Source organism: Sapajus apella, unplaced genomic scaffold (genome assembly GCF_009761245.1).
Source record: "Sapajus apella isolate SASKATOON/1434 unplaced genomic scaffold, GSC_monkey_1.0 scaffold119, whole genome shotgun sequence".
Taxonomy (NCBI): domain Eukaryota; kingdom Metazoa; phylum Chordata; class Mammalia; order Primates; family Cebidae; genus Sapajus; species Sapajus apella.
In genome coordinates this window covers 1,403,402-1,424,770 of record NW_022437059.1, presented here as the reverse complement: position 1 = coordinate 1,424,770, position 21,369 = coordinate 1,403,402, and the positions used below count along the sequence as shown (strand labels likewise).

Sequence of the window (21,369 nt, the reverse complement as noted above, 5' to 3'; positions counted from 1 at the left end):
AGGCGGCAGGGGTGGCGGCGGCGGGGACGGCGCGCAGTGCCTGGCGGGGTCAGGGCCGGGGTCGCCCGCGGGCCGAGCCGGGCCGGGCCGGGGACCCGCTAGGCCGCGCCGAGGGGCAGGGCCGGCGACTGACGGGCCGCGGAGGGGACCGGCCGAGGCGCTACGGCTAGCGGTCGGGGGGGGGAGGGGGCAGGGCGCGCAGGAAGGCCGGGACAGGGGCGGGCCGGTCGGCGGGAGTCCCTGCCGCGGGAACCGAGGCCAACAAGGGCGGTCAGCTTCCCGCCCCCGCCCCCGGCCGCCGCGGCGTGAGGGGAAAGGCCGGCGGGCGGCGGGCAGCGCGGCGAGGAGGAGGAGCCTGCGGCCCCGCCCCGCCGGAGCGAGGGAAGGAGAAAGGCTCGCAGGGAAGGAGGAGGGAGGGAAGGGGGCGGCCGGCCGGGCCTGAGCCCGAGCGAGCGGCGAGCCGAGGGGGAAGGGGCCCGGAAGGAGGCGAGCGCGGCCGCGACGCCGGCAGTCGGACGCCCGCTCGTGCCGGCCTGCCGCTGCCGCCGCCGCCTTCCCTGTGCTCCGAGCCCGGCGTCCCGAGCGGCGGCGAAGGCCGGAACACGGCGGTCGGGCGCGGGGCGAGCGGCGCTGGGAGCCGGAGGCCCGGCCGGGCGTCCTGCGCGAGGCACGGCGGGCTCCTGTCTGCGAGATTAGGCGAGGGGCGGAAAGGGAGGCAAGGAGAGGCCGAGAGGAGGCAGGCGATCGGATTTTCCAGCAGGCTGGTGTGGAAGAAAAACCCACCCCGAACTCAAATCCACAATCATAATCCGAACGAATCATAAGGGAGCCGTCTTTCTGGCCGGGCGAGAGAGAGGGAGAGAGAAGGGGGAACCGGAGGAAGCGAAATCTCCGTTTCATGGAGGCTGAGGCAAGAGAAAATTTCGGAGCCTGGATGTGGAGGAGCCCAACAGCAGAACTAACTCAGGAAATTGTCTTTCAGAAAAAGGCCGAACGTAGGCTGGGTCTGAGAATCAGTCTGGGGTAGGTGGAGGAACCTGCAAGTTTAAAGGAAAGGGAGAGAATATTTTCAGAGATTATCTCTGGTTTGTGATCATTGCTACCATCTTCAAGGTAAAAAGCATTGCATTTCAGGTGTTCTTTGATTTTTTTTTTTTTTTTTTTTTTTTTGGTGCAATTGGCTCATTTAAGAATTTCAAAACATTTAAGGTAAAAGCTTTTTTTTTTTTTTTTAAAGAACTCCATAAATTTTAGTTCACAGGGTTGCATTGGACTTGGAAGGAGTGCTGTTGTGTACATACTATTGTATGGTTTTATTTATTTTTTTACTGTACAAATCAGCTGGAAGATTTTTTTCCAAGTGCCATTTCGGATTTATTAATCCTTTTTTTTTTCCTTTCCTGAAATATATTTGCTGTTGTCATATTAAAGCATTGGAGACTAGAAAATTATTTTTCACCCTTTGAGCTAGAGGGTCTCTTGCCCACAGAAGGACAGCTGAGAAAACTGGATTTAAAGGATGGTTTTATCCGTACTTTGCAGTTAACCGTGATATTTTGAAGGCACATTTTTCTGTGATTCATTTTTTAGCCCATAGTGCTAACCTTGAAGAGATTTGTGGCTGGGTTTTTGGTTTCTGAGAAGGTCATAGTTTTTCCTCTTTTCCTTTCGTTTTTTTTTTTTAAGTGGGGGAGGGGAAGAGGGGCTGAGAAAGGAAATCATGCTCGCTGGTAGAAGTAGAGTGGAGCATCAGTTACCAGGGTCCTGAGAGCTGGAGGAGAAAGGATTCAGTCTTCAAGTTGGGAGACCCTCCTCTCACCTTGCTCAAAAATTGCAAGCGATTCAATCCTGATCAAGACACCAAAGCTGCAGGATTCTGGAACCGTGGAGACACCGAGAAACCATGAGTGTAAGGTTACCCCAGAGTATAGACAGGTAGGTTTGCTAATAATTTGATTTTTCAACATTGACTAAAGGAAAGACTGGGAGGGAGAGTGTTGCATTTAATGAATGGTTGAAAATGAGGGTCTGGGTGGGCTGTGGGCACTGGTGGGCTAGGCGCATTCGTCTCTGGGGACTGTCAGCCTGTGTGGTTATGTGCTCTCTGTGTGTCTGTGTTCAAAACACAGCTCTTGATTCAGCATCTTTTGAATATAAGCAATAAACAGGGAAGCCAGGAGAGGGGAAGGAGTGGGAAATGTTTCCAGTGGTTTATGACTTTTGCCAGGATGGAGGCTGAATTTGAGTCCCCCCAACTTGCCAGCCTCAGGTGGGCGCAAGCGTGTCTTTCGAGTCCCTAGGGGTGCACTATGGGGACCGGCTTTAAGTGTTGGAGCTGCTGGGAGAAGGGTGCTGGGAGGGGGCATGGGTCTCCACCAGGTTGGTTGTTACGGAATGGTGGGGCTTGGCGGTGGGGTGGATCTCATTTCTAGAAATGAAGAGGATGTTCTTGGCCTGAATAATGGGACAGAAATATCCTTTGCACCCATACAGGTCTGGATTTTTACCAGCAGCTGACATGGCCCCAGAATGCATAGGTCACATCAGAATTTCCTCTCCGCCGAGCTTAGAGTTTAAATTGAGACCTGCCAACCAGCTGATGCTCTAGGTTTAATCTTCCAAGCCATTCTTAATAAGCTTGACTTTGCAAAATGGGCCTTCCCTCTGGCTGGAGCCGGAAGGAGTTGTTTTGGGCTCGTAGCCCTGCTGGGCAGCAGCACTGCCCTCAGAGTCTGAGCACATGATGCCCCTTCCCCCAAGAGTCCGCCCAGCCACCTCTATCACTGGTAATGTTACAGTGTGGTTGTAATTCTTCCCTCCAAATGACTGGTACAACTTTGTAAGGTGCCTGCCTCTTCCTTCCCCTACCCCTCCTCAACCCTTCTCCCCCTCCTCAACCCTTCTCCCCATAAGAATCTTGCAGGGTGGTGGGGTGGTGTTTTGTGGGCACTGCACACATCCTAACTGGATAGATGGGTGGTTGAAGGACTGAATAAGCAAATGAAAGGACTGGGCCTGGAAAAAATATTATTGGAGAGATAATGAAGAATATTTGCAAGGAGGCAATTGCTCCCTCCATGCCCAGTCCACCTTTGGTTATCCATGCTATTAATTTCCTTTTGGCTGTGGAATGTGGCCTAAAATGTATATAATCTCTCTTTCCCAAGCACTAATCTCTGCATGGCCTCAGAGTCCCATTTAGATTAGTTCAGCAATCCCTAGATGGGAACTGACTTGGCAGTGGTGAAGAGGAGGCAGGCAGCCACAAGGATATATGGCCAGTTCAGAACTCCCTCCCCTTTTCTGTTGGCCTCTCTGCAGTTTGACCCTTGGAAAGGTAGAACGGAGGCATGTCAAGGTGAGGAGTTGCAATGGTTTACATGGCTGCCCTTCTTCCCTTTTCATCCTCTTGGAGTTTGAGAATTAGTGTACTTGCCTTTTTAAGATTTGAATGGTGAACTCTTTCTGGTAAATTCAGGGATTTGAGAAGATGGAAACCCAAGCTTTGGGGGTGCAAGAAGGAGGAGGCAGTGAGGGTTCCTGGATTGATGTGAGACACTCCTCTGGGAATTTGGATATTCTCACAGATAAAAATCTCAGGATTTGCCCAGCGCATTACAGTTTCCTAAGTGCTTTCACAAAACATAATCTCATTTGAATCTTGCATGGTTCTGTGAGGTAGACAGAAACATCAGAAGTTATTGTTCACGTTTCACAGAAGGGGAAACTGAGGCTCAGAGAGGATACCCAGCTTGCCCAGTGCCATCTTGCCTGGCTAGTGACTGAATCTGGACTTAGAGATTCAAATAGAGGTCTGAATCTGTGGCTCTTTCATTGGCCCATCATATCTAACTAGGCTTCTATACTGGGCCTGTAGAATATGTGCAGCACCGTTTTCTTCTTTCTCTTTGGCAGTAGGGTGATTGCCCATCAGCAGTCAAGGTCTTCCCTTCCACTTTCCTGTCTTGGGGCTCCTACCTGGGGGGTTCAGTCTTGGGGTTTATACCTGTAAGTCCTATAGTTAAAGCACTATTTTCTCCTATGAAATAGTGCAACTTTGCACGGTAAGGGTATTCCTCACCTCCACCCTGCCTGATTCTCTTTCCTGTTAAGAGTGAGTGCTAAGACTCAGATCCCCTTCAGATATCCCCAGATACCTGAGTGCTAGGACTCAGAACCCCTTCAGACATCCCCAGCTAGCTGCATTGAATCCTCCCCTCTTAGCTGTAGGCTTATTCGATCAGAACTTTAGACATCAGGCTCAAGACTATGGATTTTAAATAATTTGCAGTCTTAAATCACACTGAAAGGAATAAAATGCTGCAGATAATGGAGTCTAGTATTCTTTCAGTTTATCAGTTTGCTGTGTAGAGAACCTAGTGTAAGGTGCTATAAGAGAGTTTTAGAAAATTAAGGGGACAGTTCTTGCCCACAGAAAAAGCATGCAACTGGGGGACTTGGAAAGATGTAAGACTCCTGAAGACCACATTAAGCAACACCAGACTGTAAGCTCCATGCAAGCAGGGACAGTTTGGTTTGCTTGTGTTATATTCTGTGTACCTAACTTGGTGTCTTGCATGTGTTAAGTACTCAAGAAATGTTTGACAAATGAATGTTGGAATGAATGAACGGATCCGCAACTATAAATTCTTTCATTTCAGATTGTTTCAACATTCACTTGTTAATTTCAAATGTAGTCAAATGGGGTCAGTTAGAGAAGGTTTGCTAGGTAATGTGTATTTTCTAGAAGATAAATGACATAATAAAGGCCTACGTATTTGGAAAGAGATTATAGCTCAGAGTAAGAAGACTTTGGAATATTTACTTGGCAGTCTTTTATCCTCTGTCGCACACCCTGTTCGAGAGTGACTCCTGGGTCCATAGAAAGCATAAAGTATTGGCAACTAATCTTTATCTTTCAGTGTTAATCAGTTATTATTGAAAGATGGGCTAAAGTGTAGCTGTTCATGTCCCTTTCAGTTTTTGTCCATGAGCAACTTACTGCCTATTAATATATATTCCTTTCAAGAGTTTCTAAAAATGTGTTTGCTATTGCAAGCAGAGATGATGATACTGAATTATTTTTCATAGGAGTGGTCACGAGTTTTGCTAAGCCATCTGTATTCTTTAGCTTGGTTCCCTATGGCAAATATTTTTAAGATGGACAAGTGGGTTAGGGGTTTGCATCCGTGAAACATCTCTCCTCTGCCCAAAGTTAGTTCATATGAGGATCAAACCAAAGTACTTTAGGCCAAGAGTTTGTGGTTTGAGTCCTGGCTTTCCCCTTAACTATGTGACCTTGGGCAAGTCACATGCCTCCTCTGGCTTCCTCATGTGTAAAGCAGTAGTAACTCATTTCTGTGAAGTACAATCCAGTTCTCAAACATTTTAATATGGTGTGTCATTTGAGGAGCATAATGTTTATTTCATCTCTCTCACAGACCTGTTGAAAAGAGCAAATCAAATGAGATACGTATTTCAAATTATTTTCTAAACTGTAAACTCTATGTAAATTTTAGATGGTAAATTCACAGATTTAATTTAGCTTTGTGAACAACTTTCTGAGCTAAGTAGCCCAAACCAAATTAAAGGTGACTGAAATCTTTGCATCATTTTGAAGAATTAAGCAGAGGGAACTGGCTTTATTGTTGCAGAAGTGCATGGGGTCAGGAGGAAGGAATATTTTTCCAATAGACAGGGCACTAGAAGAGTATGAGAAGAGAAAGGTTACTGAATCTCCTTCCCAGGAATTCTGATGAATGAGAGACTTCATCTACCTCGGCTCAACTTAAATGTGTGTCACTGATGGGGCTGGAAAGGATTTGTTCTGCGATCTCTGGCCCTTCCTTGTCTTAAAAGCATTTGACTTTCCTAATTCAAAATAAATCCAGACCCAGCCACTGTTCCCTGTCAGGAATCTCTTCCCACCTTTGCTTCTGGTTGTTATTGAGCTCTGGAACCATGCAGTCCCCAGACATTTAGCTGAGCTTCTACCTAGATGAGAAGGTTGGCCTCCCAGCATGGTGACAGGGATCCAGAGCTACACATGGTAAGTCCCCTGAAATGCTGAGTCTTTTCCAAAATGTACCCTTGTTTCCATCTAGGGGTGTGAGATAAGAGACACAATGATTTGCAGCTGAAACATTTGATGATTAATGACCGTTATGGGCAGGAGTAGACTAAGCTTAACTTCAGATACTCAAAAGAGTTTCTGAAAGAATGCCCTTTGATTACTCTGTTTGTTTAGCTTTTTTAATAGATAAGAAATAAGAAATTAAATGACAACACGAGTTCATAAAAAATAAAAAGATTTTGTGAACGGTATATAGCTAATCCCCAAGTTAGTGTAAAGGTCAAGGAGCTCTAGAAGCTCACAGCCTCTGTGGAATGGAGTTGAGAGACTCTAGTTTGTATAGTGTTTCTTGCTGCTTTAAGGTTTTGATAATCTGATGTATGTGAAAGGCCTTTGTTAACTGTTGAGTTCTGTAAACATAAGAGGACTTATTTTAATCTATATAGACTGAACCTGTTTCATCTCTTCATAGTGGCATTGCCTTTAAAAATCCATTTTATTAGTTTATTATTTTTTTAAACTGAATTCGAAAATATATCATGTGGCTTGGAAGCTCTCTTTGCGGTGGACTGTGTTCTTCCTTCTTCTGTCAATCACTGCACTGGGAAAAGACCCAAGCATAGACCTGCTAGTGGCATGCAAGATCGGTCCTTTGCCCCATGGGGTAAACAGGACTGAAGAAGTTGCTGAGCCTAGTCTCAAAAAGAAAAAAGTATAGCTTCATAAAAAGTCACGTTGCATTCTTTGTGAAAGGAGGTTTGGAGTTCTGGGGAAAGAACACAGCGTCCGAGGTAATAGATGTGGATGTTGGGGCCAGCTGTGTTAGCAGCTGAATGAATGACCTTGCAAAGGTGCTTACCTGCCCTGGACCTCAGATTTCTTATCTGAACAGATGACGGAATTAGACTAGCCAGCCTCTAAGATTTTATTCCCTTAGCTATTACGTTCTTGGAGCCTCTGAAAACAGAATGCCTTGTGTCTTTTCAGTGGGCAAAACGGTCTTTCAGAAATCATTGTCTGACTTTCCTGAAAACTAGTGAAAGTGAAAGTTTGAAAAGAACAGAGAACAAAGCTGCCTGATCAAATGGGAGAGAAGATGGAAGTACAGGGACATGGAAACGTGGGAGGAACTGAGAGATTTGTGACCCCTAATAGAATTGGAATAGGATTTGGAAGGTGATTTTCTTTTGTTTTTTGAGACAGGGCCTCACTCTGTCACCTAGGCTGGAGTCCAGTGGCATGACCACAGTTCACTGCATGCAGCCTTGACCTCCCTGGGCTCAGGTGATCCCCCCACTTCAGCCTCCTGAGTAGCTGGAACTACAGGCATGTGCTACCATACCTGGCTAATTTTTGTAATGTTTTTAGATACGAGGTTTACCATGTTGCCCAGACTGGTCTCAAACTCCTGAGCTCAGGCAGTCTACCCACCTCAGCCTCCCAAAGTGCTGGGATTACGGATGTGAGCCACCATGCCAGGCCTGGAAGGTGTTCTTAAGGTCTGGAAGAACACCCCGACTTATCCTACCAAAACAGTTGGACAGATTTCAGTGAAAAATCACAAAAATTGGCAGGACCTTAAGGGATCTTCTTGCCCTTTCCTCTTGACTCCAATAAGGGTGTCTCTTAAGCTAGTAAAGACAGGCTGAGGGCCTCTCCCATTTTCAGTTGTCTGTGGAGAGTGATTCCATGAGTTCAACAATTAGAAATCCCTTTGGATACGAAAATTCCTCTGCCAGGATTTAAAACCATTTTATTGTTTTTCTATTCTGACTTCAGCATAGGCCTTAAAGTCACTAGTATCCCTCTATTACCTTTGTTGACTCCCTTAAGATTTTCCTCCTTATTTTAAAGAATAGCAAACTAAGACATGAATGTGTGAGAAAGGGGCTTTGAAAAGGTAGAGTGAAATAATTTCAGAGTCTTGCTTTCCAGCCCTTGCTCCTTTCTCTCCATTACTTGGGAGCAGCCCCTACAAAATGGTGTGATGGGATCTGTAGTCAACAGTCACAGCCTGGCCTCAAATCACATAGGGAGCCAATCCAGCAGCCCTCCAGGTGATGACCTGTGATCTGTGATGCCTGACAGTTGGCTGGTTGGACTCAAAATGTTTATCAGATGGCTCAGTGCCCAGCACAGTTCTCAATGTTCTGAGAGATAATACATGAGAATGTAGAGCTTACATTCTTTTTTTTGTTTTTTTTTTTTGAGATGGAGTCTCGCTCAGTTGCCCAGGCTGGGGTGCAGTGGCATGATCTTAGCTCACTGCAGCCTCTGCCTCCAAGCGATTCTCTGCTTCAGCCTCCTGAGTAGCTGGGATTACAGACACATGCCACCACACCTGGCTAATTTTTGTATTTTTAGTAGAGACGGGGTTTCACCATGTTGGCCAGGCTGGTCTCGCACTCCTGACCTCAAGTGAACCGCCCACCTAGACCTCCCAAAGTGCTGGGATTACAGGCACGAGCCACTGCGCCCGGCCTCAAGCTTACATTCTTGTTGGGAAATGTTATTAACAAAACAACACAAAATAAAAAGATGGCACATAATTGCTGAATTGTTGTGTATACCAAAATGTACATTTAGAAAAGATCCAAAGGTTGGTGCTAATGAGAGTAGCCATAGGTGGAGTAGTTAGGAATTATTCAGGTCGAAGAAAGAGAGGAGGCCGTTTCAGACTAGAGAAGCAACGTAAGCAAGGCTCTATCTAGAGTAGCACCAACACCGTGTGGTCTGCAAGTGTTAGATGATTCCAGAGCAGAGAGAAAGTAGATTGATAAGGTGGGTAGGGTAGGGAGAATAAAGGGATTCAGGCTTTATGTGATAGGAGAAGGGGAGCCAGGGAAGGTTTCTATATCATACAGTGATAAAAATAGTGTTTCAAGAGAGAATTCTGATATTAATATATAGAGCGGAAGAGAGCTTGGGGTTAGGATGCCTAGGAGTTTTGTAGCGATCTTAGGAAAAGACAATGAGCTTCTGAATCAGAATGGTTATGGTGGGGACAAAGAGGAGTGGCAGGATTCCTAAGACATTTTGATAGCAGAATTAACCAGTATTTTAAGGCCGAATCAATTTTTTTTTTTTTTTTTTTTTTTGAGACAGAGTTTCGCTCTCCTTGCCCAGACTGGAGTGCAGTGGCATGATCTTGGTTCAATGCAACCTCTGCCTCCTGGGTTCAAGCAATTCTCCTGCCTCAGCCTCCCAAGTAACTGGGATTACAGGCCCCTGCCCCCATCGCTGGCTAATTTTTTTTGTATTTTTAGTAGAGACGAGGTTTCGCCATATTGACCTGGCCAGTCTCAAACTCCTGACCTCAAGTGATCCGCCCACCTCCGCCTCCCACAGTGCTGTGGGCTTACAGGCATGAGCCGGGGGGCCCTGCCCTGAATCAAATTTTATTCCTAAATTTATGAGACTGGTGGACTAGGAAAAAGGTAGTGCTATTGATAGAATAGGGTCTTCAGTAAAAGTCATTTTGTCTGCCATTGATACCTAGCAATTTACTGAATACGGTGGATACTTAACCTTCCTAAGATCCTTAGGTTAGGCCATTTCTACCAAATAGTTGTAGAGTTCTTCAATACAACCTTTTAAGAGAAGTGGGAGTCCAGGCTCAGTGGCTCACGCACTTTTTAATCCTGACGCTTCGGGAGGTTTGTGGATTACCTGAGATGAGGCATTTGAGACCAGCCTGGCCAGTATGGTGAAACCCCGTCTCTACTAAAAATACAAAAATTACTCGGGTGTGGTGGTGTACACCTGTAGTCCCAGCTACTTGGGAGGTTGAAGCAGGAGAATCACTTGAACCCAAGAAATGGAGGTTTCAGAGAGCTGAGAAACCTGCACTCCACCCTGAGCAATAGAGCAAGACTCCATCTCAAAAAAAGCAAACAAACCAAAAACAACAAAAAAGAAAAGTGGGCAGAATCAGTTTTGGGAGCTCCCTTAGGAAGTTGGGTCATGGTTTGAGGAGATGAGCATATATCTGATGGATCCTGATTAATCAGCTGTATCTCATTCCCACATAGCTGACCAAGCTCCAGGGCTGGAGGGCCATCTATGTAGAAGGCATTCTAGTAGCCTAATGTGGAGAACATAGGACTTTAAGTGAGCCCCAGCTCAGTGGCTGACTAGCTGTGTGATCAGGATAATGCGTGTAAAAGCATTTTGTGAATTCCATGGTGCCAAACATATGGTGAGTGTTGTTAAAGCATTTGGATTGGCAGGGACCCCAGATTGTCCTAAACTCTCCTCAGCTGCTACTAGAATACTAGAATGCTTGGGTTACCCTCAGTCCTGTGCTGATTCTCAACTAAGCATGGACAGGCATGGTGTGGGACTGTACTGAACAAACACAGGACAATAGTTAAAAATCAGGGGCCTAAGCACTCATCCCAAGACAGATCCTTTGCTAGACACACACAGTGTCTTTCCTTTCTAGCCCAAGCTCCCCAGCTTGGGATTCATGACTTCTTTTTTCAGTTTAGCCCACATCTCACTAATCATAGGTCACATTACTGTATGTACCCTGTCACCCTGCTTCAGGTAGACCAGCCTGATTTCTCGGCCCGCATCCCTCTTTGCACACCTTTGTATCAGTGTTCTCTGTCTTCCCCCAACTCCATTGCTCTTATTTCCTCAAGGAAGCCTTTGCTGGTTAATATCACCAAACCTACACATTTATATTATTCAGCATTCCTTTTGAACATACATACAGCAGTTCAACTCTGATTTACTTGTACAAAATAATTTGTGTAAAAGTTCTGGCAGAATATCTTAGCACATGGTAGACTGTTGTGTTGGTTCTATTCCACTCTTTTATATGGTTCTTGTGTTTTATCCTCTTCCTAAGGGTTCAAGAGCAGCGTCTCCTCATTGTTCTGGATTGTCTTCTTCGGCCCAGCTTAGTTCTCTTTAGACAACTAAGAGTTGTCCCTACGTGTTCTTTCCTGACACAGAATGTAGCTCATTCTTGGAATTGCTGATTCCTTCTATGCCTAGCCAGGGGATTTTAAGAAAGCAAGCTCTAAACACTCTTGCCAGGAACTAAGTTCTCATTGGGTGCTAGGTCTTTGGTACTTGGTGTTTCTTCCAGGGACAGAGCAGCCTTGTTGGGGTTGCCTGCCTTCAGCCTCTCAGAGTTCTGGGGATTTCCCCATTGGCGGCTTGGTTTCCGGGCTGCCTTTCCCTGCAGGGGTCTGATGGGCACAAGGCCTACCCTGCCATTGTCCCGCCTGCCCCAGGCTGGCCCCATTCATTTCCCAGAGCAGAGCCTTCAGAAGCTTCCCCCCAAGAGACTGCTGCTGCAGAGAAAGGCCACTGTTGTTCTGGGGGGAGGTGGCTGGAGAGAGTGTAGTAAATAGCTGAGTGAATAGGACCTTGTGTGCAGCTAGAACCACAGACCCTCTTCCCCTCAGAGCCCTAGGGAGAGGGGGAAAAAATACCACTAGGATTTCAGTGTCTTCACAGGAACAGCGTTTCAGGTTTGGGAACATTCATGCCACCCCTCAAATAAGAAGCTTGGTCTGTTTAACAAGTCAACACTTACCGTAGTGCTAGACATCAAGGATTCAACCAGAATACATTGCATACATTGCCCTTAAGGAGCTTATGGTTTTGTGGAGGGAGACAAAAGTAAGTATGATAGCACCCAAACTTATTCCTGTGGTAATAGTTGAAGCACTGGGAGAGACACCTAAAGAAGGTTTCCTAGACGGAAGGACCTTTACATTGAGGCCAAAAAATAAAAGCCAGGCTGGACAAAGAGAAAATCGAGGCAGAGGGAGCAGCAGGTACAGAAGCCTCAAGCAAGAAAGGAGCATGGTGTTGTGAGAATTGCAAGTGGCTGGGATCTGTAGTGAGACCATAGAACCATTAATTAGATGAAACTGGAGAAAAGGAAAATGAGTAGGACAGGGCCTGAGGACCACGTAATGCTCTGTTCTAGAGGCTTTGGACTTGCTGCTGAGGGCAGTGGATGACCATTGTGAGATTTTAAATAGGGGGTGACATGATCAGATATGTTTTTACAAAAGCAAGATCATCCTGGCTACAATGTAGATGTGGAATTAAAAGAGTGAAAGAGTGGAGAGAGGGAAGATGGGTTAGGAGACCTTTGCAGTAACCTGGACAAGAGATGAGTGTGGTCTCTGCTACAGAAGTGACTTTGGCGGAGATGGAGAAAAATGAGAGATCAGAGATTACGAGGTTGATTATGTGGGCATGGGGGAGGCAGGGATTATATGGGGATGAAGGAGAGTGTGGGGCAAGGATGACACCCTTACTCTTGTCTTGGGCTACTGGGTAGTACTATTCAATAAAAAAAAGGAACTCTAGGAAGAACATAACATGGTTGAGGGAGAGAGGAGGAGAGGGGTCAGCATCCCTTTGGACATGGTACGTTTGAAGTGCCTGTGGGAGATCCAAGGAAAGATGTTCAGCAGACAACTGGAGCTTGGGCTGGAGGTCAGGAGGGTGTTCTGGGATAGAGAATCATATTAGCAGGTCATCAACACCTACCAAGAGCAGTGGAGGCATAAGAGTGTCCAAGGGCAGGGTATAGAGAGAGGAGAGGGCTGTGCACAGAACCCTGAGAGGCATACATTTAAAAGGGAGGTGAAGGAAGGTGAGCCTGCGGAAGAGCCTGGCAGGGAGTGACAGAAGGAGCCAGGGCAGTGAGGTGCCTCTGGAGTGAAGGGAGGGAGGGATTAACCATGTCAAGTTCTCCTAAGAGGTCATGGACAAAAAGGACAGAGAAATGCCTGGACTTAGTAACTAGGAGGATGTTCATGACCTCGGTGAGTGATACCTGGGCAGGAGCAAGGGCAGGAGCCAGTTTGCAGCGGATCCAAGTGAGAACAGGAGGTGAGGAAATGGTGATGGACACAGGCTAGTCAGTTCTTTCATGAAGTTTCATCAGAAAGGAAAAACAAATGTAACTCCTGGTCCTATCAGTAGGACTTTAATTTTTTCAAGGTAGGAATGTATTACCCTAGGTTAGAGGTGCTCAACCTTTAGAATACTTTAGAATCAGCTGGAGAACTTGTTAAAATACAGGTCTGTGGGCCCCATCCCAAATGTCCCGACTCTGTGTGTTTGAGCTGAGGTTGGGGCCTGAGGATCTGCGTTGTTACCAACTTCCCAGATGATGCCAGTGCTGGCATTCTGTGCTTCCAGAGTCACTGCCTTATGACATCCATGCTCTTAACAGACTCTTTTTATGTTCTTAGAACAGAACTTTTGTTCATTGTCTATTTCAAAACTTGTTAGTGGCTCTACTCTGCTGGGAATTGCTTCAGTGGATTGTGAATACCTTGGAGCAGACTGGTCGTTTTGTAAGCTTAACGTAAGCTCCCCATCTGGGAAACCTTGCTTAGCCCATTTCTGCCTACCTCTGACACAGATGCAAATAAATCCTGTCTACTAGAGATCTCTAAGGATGGTGGGTTTACAGGATTTTTTTGTGATTTCAAAATTAAAGCCCAGAAGAGTCATACACTAAATAAATGTCAAAGCTTATAGTAAATGTCAAAATCAAATATACATAATTTTAATAATTCAGTTTTGGGTTAAGAGAGAGAATAAATTTCCTCAAACTGATCCCAGGTTCTGAATTTTCCAGTGGGAAGGATCCTTGGAATGTCATCGTTGCCTCTTAGAATGTTGTTAGAGCTCTTAAAACGTGCTTCCTGCACTGAAAGAGCTTACAGCCCCAGAACATACTTCCACAGAGTGGTAGGTTGTTCTACCCCTGTGGGAGTCCACACCCCCACTATGGCTTCTCTGCTCAAGGGGTGGGAGTAGGGATCCCACGCAGTTCTGGGGTTCTATTCTAGAGCCTTTGCCACTTTCCTTGAAATTGGGTTCAGGACCACACAGCTGTGGTTTCTGAGAGTCCCCTTACCTTCAAGCCTCTTCCTCCTCTTCTGCTTTTCCTTTTTTTGCCCTGTGCATCAGTGGGGCCATTTCTCATCATTTCCAGGTTCTCCAGAGCGATGGCTCTGAGTCTGAGATGCAGGTGTGGGTCAGAGGATAGTGGTAGGGACATGACACGGCCTGGAAGTTCCTGTGCCAGAGGGTTTCCTAAATAACACTTCGGGCCTTAGGATCATTTAATTAAGCAATCGGAAACCCAGAGGAAATCCTAGTTCTCTTAGTTCAGTCTAGTTCAGGGCTGATAGCTACACTTCTGCTGTAGCTCATGCCTGCAGACATGTCCTTTTACTGGTCCTGAACTTGAGGCGTGGCAGGTTGAGGAAGAACTGGGCAGGACATAGGGGGAGAGACCACTCCCTCATTAAGATCTTACTTCCCATTTGTTGTTCTGGCCTATGGGAATTTTAAAATTCATTTAACACATTTACCGAATACCTATTACATGTTAGGCAACATTCCAGGCACTGGGGATAGATACACTGGAACTTTTGTTCTGTTGGGGCAAGACAGACAACAAGCAAGTGTGTAAAATTATTATGATTAGTTGTGATCCAATGTATAAATGCATTTTGTAAGACCTGGGTTTATGACTGCTGTGGGAGAGGCAGGAGGAAAGATGTGACAGGTTTAAGGAGGAATTACAGTCAAGGAGAGAAGTCAGTTTTTAAAGCGGGGGTGGGGGGGGGACATAATTCATGGGAAGAGAAGGATGAAAGCTTGAGGACCAAGATGAGAGTGCAGTGATAATGAGGCTGCTTTGTATTTCTGTAGCACACTATGTAGTTGGCAAAGTGTCTTTTGTCCATTGAGGTGGTCCAGGGCAAGCATTTTTTCATTTTCATTTTATAGATAGGGAAACATGCCCAGGGAGGCTGTAGTAACTTGTTTAAGGTCTACAAACTAAAAAGTAATGGAGTTGGAATTTAAAAAAAAAAAAAAATTTCTGTGCCTACTGAGCCCTCACCTAGTGCTGTTCCTCTTTTGCTGTACCCCTGTCAAGGCTTGGTGGTAAAAATGTGTAATTCTTAAGGGAGCCAGACATCAGATTTGCCTGAAAGTAATGAAAGGTAGCCTCTAAGAAAGAGGTAGATAAACCAGGAGTCAAGTCCCCCAAGTTTTTCTGTCTCTTCCCAACACAATCTCCTTGTCCATGGCCCCTTTAGGACCTGAGGTTTGCATTCACTGTCTAAGAAAAGGATAACTTCCTGCCTTTTGCCTCGTCATTGGTTAATGGTGGGGAGAGTGGCACGCTGGGGCCTGGTAAAGTTTCTGTGAGTCTGGGAATGACGCAGTCTCCTCAGAAGTGGCTCAGCACTCTACCACTTAGCAGTGCAGCGTCTTTAAGCTACTCAGGGACCCTATCTTTGTGCACACTATGGTGCCTGGGACTGCGTAGTGAATGGATGCTCAGGATAGCTTTATTGAAAAAAAGGATACAATTTTTTTAGTTAACAGCTTTATTGAGATATACCGTACCATAAAATCCACTGCTTTAGAGTGTACGGTTCAGTGATTTTTAGTATATTCACAGAGTTGTGCAGCCATCATCACTGTCTAATTCCAGGACATTTTAATCACTCCCAAAGAAACCTTGGCCCATGAGCAGTCACTCCTCATTGCCTGCCTCCCCCAGCCCCTGAAAACCACTAATCTACTTTTTGTCTCTATGGTTTGGCCTATTCTGAACATTTCATGTAGATGTAATAATGCAGTATGTGGTTTGTTGTGTCTGGCTTCCTTCACTTAGCAGGATATTTTAAAGATTTAACCATGTTTTAGTATGTATAAGTACTTCATTCTTTTTATGGTTGAATAATATCCCACTGTATGGATAGACTCGTTTTTGTTTATCCATTTATCAGTTCGTGGACATTTGGGTTGTTTCCACTTTTTGACTATTATGCATAATACTGATAGGAACATTTGTGTGCAGGTTTTTGTGCGGACATACGTGTTCATTTCTCTTGGGTGTATATCTAGGAGGGGACTTGCTGATCATTTGGGAACTCTGAGGAACTGCCAAACTGTCTTCCAAAGTGGTTGCACCGGCAGGCACGGTGGCTCACACCTGTAATCCAAGCACTTCAGGAGGCTGAGGCAGGTGGATCACCTGAAGCCAGGAGTTCAAGACCAGCCTGACCAATATGGTGAAACCCCATCTGTACTCAAAATACAAAAATTAGCTGGGCATGGTGGCAGGTGATTGTAATCGCAGCTACTCAGGAGGCTGAGAGGTAGGAAAATCGCCTAAACCTGGGAGGCGGAGGTTGCAGTGAGCTGAGATTGTGCCGTTGCACTCCAGCCTGGGCAACAGAGTGAGAGTCCGTTTCAAAAACAAAAACCAAAGTGGTTGCACCCTTTTACATTCCCACAAGCAATATGTGAGGGTCCAGTTTTTCCATATCTTTTTTTTTTGTTTTGAGAGAGGGTCTCACTTCAGTTGCCCAGGCTGGAGTGCAGTGGTGCAATCTCGGCTCACTGCAGCCTTGACCTCCCGGGCTCAGGTGATTCTCCCACCTTAGCCTCCTGAGTAGCTAGGACTACAGATGCACGCTCCTAAACCCAGCTAGTTTTTTGTAGTTTTAGTAGAGACAGAGTTTCACCGTGTTGCCCAGCTGTTCTCGAACTGCTGGATTCAAGTGATCCGCCCACCTCAGCCTCCCAAAGTGCTGGGATTACAGGCATGAGCCACCAAGCCCAGCCAGTTTCTCCGTATCTTTACCAACACTTACTGTCTTTCTTTTTGATTATAGCTAGCCTTTGGGTGTGAAGTGGTATCTCACGGTGGTTTGGTTTGCATTTCCTTAGTGCTTAAAGATGCCAAGTATCTTTTATGTTGATTATTTGCATATTTTCTTTGGAGAAATATGTACTCACATCCTTTGCCTATTTAAAAATTTGGGTTGTGCTTTTGTTGTTGAGGAATGGATACAGTTTTAAGCTAAGTCATTTAACCTTTCCTAGCTTTACTTTTATCGATTGTGAAGTGGGAAAGTTGGATTTGATCTCTTGAGATTCATTCAAATCTAATTTATTTAATCTTTGGCAATTTAGTCACTCTTTCAGGGTTCTACTCACCACTATGTTGCGGTCCAGTCTGTTTATTGGGGGTGTGAATTTTACGTTGAATGAATCTAGGTTTCCTGCTAACTTAACCCTTCTAAGCCTGTTTTTCCCTTTGGAAAATGAGGGAAAAAAGTATTTCTTTCATGAGGTTCCTCTGAAGATTAAATAACAATAATGCATGTGAAGTGCTTAGCAAAATACCTGATGTAGTTAAGAATTCACTAAATGTCAGCTATTATTACTATATCATTACTTCACGTCTTGTAGCCTCCGCTTGGCAAGCCAGTTGTTCCCCATCCCCTGGATGTGACTTGCCTGTCCTGCTCTTAGAGCTTTTGCACAGATCAGCATTGTTCAGTTTATCCGTTGCTCCCCAACAGGGGCTTGACATAATTCTAATCATTTATTTTGTTCAGAATTCTGGAGGCTGACTGGGCTGAGCCAAGCAGTTGTTCTCACTTGAGGTCTCTCATGCAGTTGTAGTCATATAGGGACAGGGCTGGACTTCCAAAGGCTTCTTCACTCTGGCACCCTTGCTGGGAGGACTCAAACAGCCGGGGCTTGAAACAGCTGGAGCCCTTCAGGGGTCTCTCTTTCTCTCCCCCACCACCCTTTCTCTGGAATCTCTAGGTTATCTTTCTCCATGGCCACCTCAGAGTAGCTGTCTTCTTACAAGGAGGATGAAGGCTCTCAGAGCAAGCATCACAGGACATTTGCAGAGGTGATGTCTTGATGAGCTAGTCTGGGGGATCCGTTAGTTGAGGCAGTCACAAAGGCCAGCCCAGGATGGGGAGAAGACATAGACGCCACCTCTGATGGGCAGTGGTAAGGCTCTGGAAAAGCATCAGGGATGGGAGCTACTGTTGCAGTTACTTTTGGAAAATTCATTTGCCACAATTATTTAACTCCTTTATTGTTAATTTTTGTCCATCCTCTCCTTCAAATACAAGTCCGAAATTAACTTACTAGTGAAGTCGTACCTTCTCAACTCTCTTTGATGTGGATTTCTTCTTTTTCCTTTAGCTCTCACCATGTAGGTTCCTTTTGATTTTTGTATGACATCCGATTATCTTTTCTTGTGCCTCTGTTACCTGTAAATACTCCCACAGTACCCACAACCAGATAGTACTGCTTTTTTTTTTTTGAGACAGGGTGTCACTCTGTCGGCCAGACTGGAGTACAGTGGCACAATCTTGCTCTTGGCTCACTGCAGCCTCAACTTCTTGGGTAGCTGAGACTACAGGCACATGCCACCACACTCAGCTAATTTTTCTATTTTTTGTAGAGACAGGGTTTTTCCATGTTGCCCAGGCTGGTCTCAAGTGATGGTGGGCTCAAGCGATCCTCCTGCCTCAGCCTCCTAAAGTGCTGGTATTACAGTGAGCCACTCCACCCTGTAATCCTAGCACTTTAAGTAATGTGGACCAGCTACCTGAAAGAGTTTACTAAAAATCTCCAATTAAGGTTTTTTTCAGTAACCTTAATCATCTAGTGATCAAATGTTGACTGGTTCTCTCTGTGTTAAAAATTGTCATGCTTTTTCAGACTGACCCCCAACCCTGGTCCATCCTGCACTTTAGGGAAGCCCACATTCCACCCCTTTGTTTTCTCACATTCTGTCACATCTAGGCATAACTGATAGACGGTGGCCCAGGAGATATCCGTCATAATAATTAGCATTTGTTCAGCACTTTACTGATTTTGGAAAGTGCTTTAAAAACAGGCATTCTGAAACATAGCTGTTATGGCTATTATTCTCCTTTATAATAAGAAAAGCTGAGGCTCCCAGGAGTTGGTACCTGAAATCACATGGTATTGAACCTATGCTTTGACCCTAAATCCTGAGCTTCCTCTCCTTGCTTGAGGAAGGCCACCGATTTGGCCCCACTGGATCTCGGAAATTGCCTTCTACCTTCCAGTCTTTGTTGAGGGTATTGGACTCTGATGAAATCTCTTCCTTCTACACTTCTAGCCCTACCTTCTCTATGATAGTCATCTGGGTGATCTGGGACTCAGAGCTTTGTTTTCCTTGCATGGTCTTGCCTCTGCTGTTTTGACTGTTTACCCTGGGGACTGTGTTGCTTGGGCACCCTGTGAGCTTGGTTAATTTGAAAAATTGCACTCCCATTAGGGGAAACCGTGCGTGCGTGCGTGCGTGCGTGCGTGAGTGCGTGCATGGAGTATGATCTAGGAAGACAGTCTGAGAGATAGTGCTTAATAAAATAGGAAGCACAGGATGGGCAAAAGGACAGGAAGGTAGCCAGACAAAGTAGAGAAAAAATCTCCCAAAATGGTAACTTTAAAGTTCTCTTTTCTTCATTGGAGGAGAGAACAGGCAGATGCAAAAGCGATGTTGTCTCTGCCTCTGTCTCTGCTGGTATCCGCACCTGACTGCACACTGGCACTTACTCACTGAGGGTTGGCTTCATTTTATTTCCTGTCTTGATGATCAAATACTTGGTGATTGTAGTTAGGCTGTTGTTGCAAGAACCAAGATATAAACCAGGCAAAGAATAAAAATCCGCTTAATATAATAATCCTTGCAGTACCAAGCATTATACAGCGTTTTTATTCTTCAAAGCACTTTCTATCTATTGTTATACCTACCCTCATCACAGACTTGTGAGGAACAGCCTGGGCATGATGAAGGAGCCATCTCCTGCCAAGTGACTTAGTTTCCCTTTTCTTGTCTCCTTCCTTCTGCCTGGGTTCCTCTAGGACACACTTTTTTGACAGTTCTTTCCAGATTTTGAAATTGGTCCCTTCTGGTATAACTCAGCTCCTTTATCTGTCCTCCCATGAATAGAGTCCCTTCCCTCCCTGATAGTAATTAACAGGGGAGCCTGCTCATCTGTGCGGCTGCCTAGTCTGTCATCATCAATCTCACGGAGAACCCTTTATATGAAAGCTACAAGATTAGAAAATAAATTGGCTAGGGCAGAAAGATTACCAACTCAGGCTAGGAACCTGCATGTTCAGGAAGACGTAGGGGAGGGGGGTGAGAGGGAGGGATGAGATAACTAGCGGGCAGCCCTGATCCTCCTGGAATCCAAGGTCCTTTTTCCCTCTCTACTAGATTTATACCCCGTCTCATTGCAACTACCATTGTCTCAGTCAGCATCTACACCTGCTTTGTATTGTGTGCTCATTTCTCTTCGACATGCATTGGGGAAGATAATACAGACAAGTGGTACTTGCCTTTAGGGAATCTTGAGCTTGTTGGAAAGGCACCTGCAAAAGAACTAAGAACCTGGAAGCAGCAGCTTCACTTGAAGAGCAGAGTAAAGGCACCACAGCCCACAGCAGGAGTGCTTACTGTCTGTACCATAGGTTTGGTAGAGATAACAAATCTCCCATCTTTCTAATTTTACTTTCAGGTCTTATTTGGCAGTTAATGACTTCAGCAAGAGATGTTCGTAGATCCTAAGTGGATGTTCTATACTGTGCTAGACAGAGGTTGTAGGGATTTAATTTATAAGCATATAGTTAACATGGGGTATGTGTTCAAAAAATAGGAAAGGAATAATCACTCCAGATGCCAGAGGAGTGACATATCTAAGACACATTTTAAAAAGTTTTCTCTGGTATTATGAATAGACAGGGGGTTCAAGAGAAAACATAAGAGAGCTATTAAACTATTACAGTAATCTAGTCAAGAGATGATGGGCATAATTATGGAGTTAAAAATCTGTTGTTTTGACTGTGGCACAGATACAAACTTCTTTAACTGTGGAGAAAGATAGGTTCTTGTGTGTGTTGTTTTTTTTCCTTTCCCCCATGCATTGTATCTTTAATACAGCTTTTGGTCAAAGATGAAAAGGAGATTATTATAAATGTGCCCTCAAGTCAAGATATAAATACATTGAAACGTATTTACATAACATCGCAGGCTGAGTACCACCTATACCTGCAGACAAGTTTTTTGAGGATTAGTGAATTGGCTGATTTAATTGCTACTTCATCTAACCTTCATGACTTCACAATCCATAGCCATTTATTTTGTATCATAATAATCCCTTGTGTATGTGCAGCACCTGCAGTTTTATCGTTGGAGTATTTTCATATATATTCTTGTATAACAGCTACTCGAGATCTAATTCATATGTCATCAGATTCACCTAAGGTTGTGCAACCATTATCACTGTCTATAATTGCAGACATTTTCATCACCCCAAAAATAAACCTCAAGCCTATTAGCAGTCACTTTCCGTTCCCCCTCCCTACAGTCCCAGGCAACCACTAGTCTACCTTGTCTCTATTGGATTTGCCTATTTGGGGCATTTCATATAAAC

General features: G+C 45.1%; 1 protein-coding gene across 13 annotated transcripts in view; it reads left to right on the top strand.

The window, feature by feature from the left end:
* Positions 1-514: 514 nt before the first annotated feature.
* ARHGEF11 (Rho guanine nucleotide exchange factor 11) overlaps positions 515-21,369 on the top strand; it is a 110,297-nt gene continuing 89,442 nt past the window's right edge. For 11 of the 13 annotated variants that reach the window (XM_032260699.1, XM_032260697.1, XM_032260695.1 and 8 more), the window contains exon 1: positions 587-1,935. In XM_032260699.1, the coding sequence (XP_032116590.1) occupies positions 1,904-1,935 (32 nt within the window). In that variant the 5' untranslated portion in view covers positions 587-1,903. Of the gene's footprint in view, positions 1,936-21,369 lie in introns of all 13 variants that reach the window. The other 2 variants (XM_032260703.1, XM_032260700.1) reach the window with 1 other exon arrangement.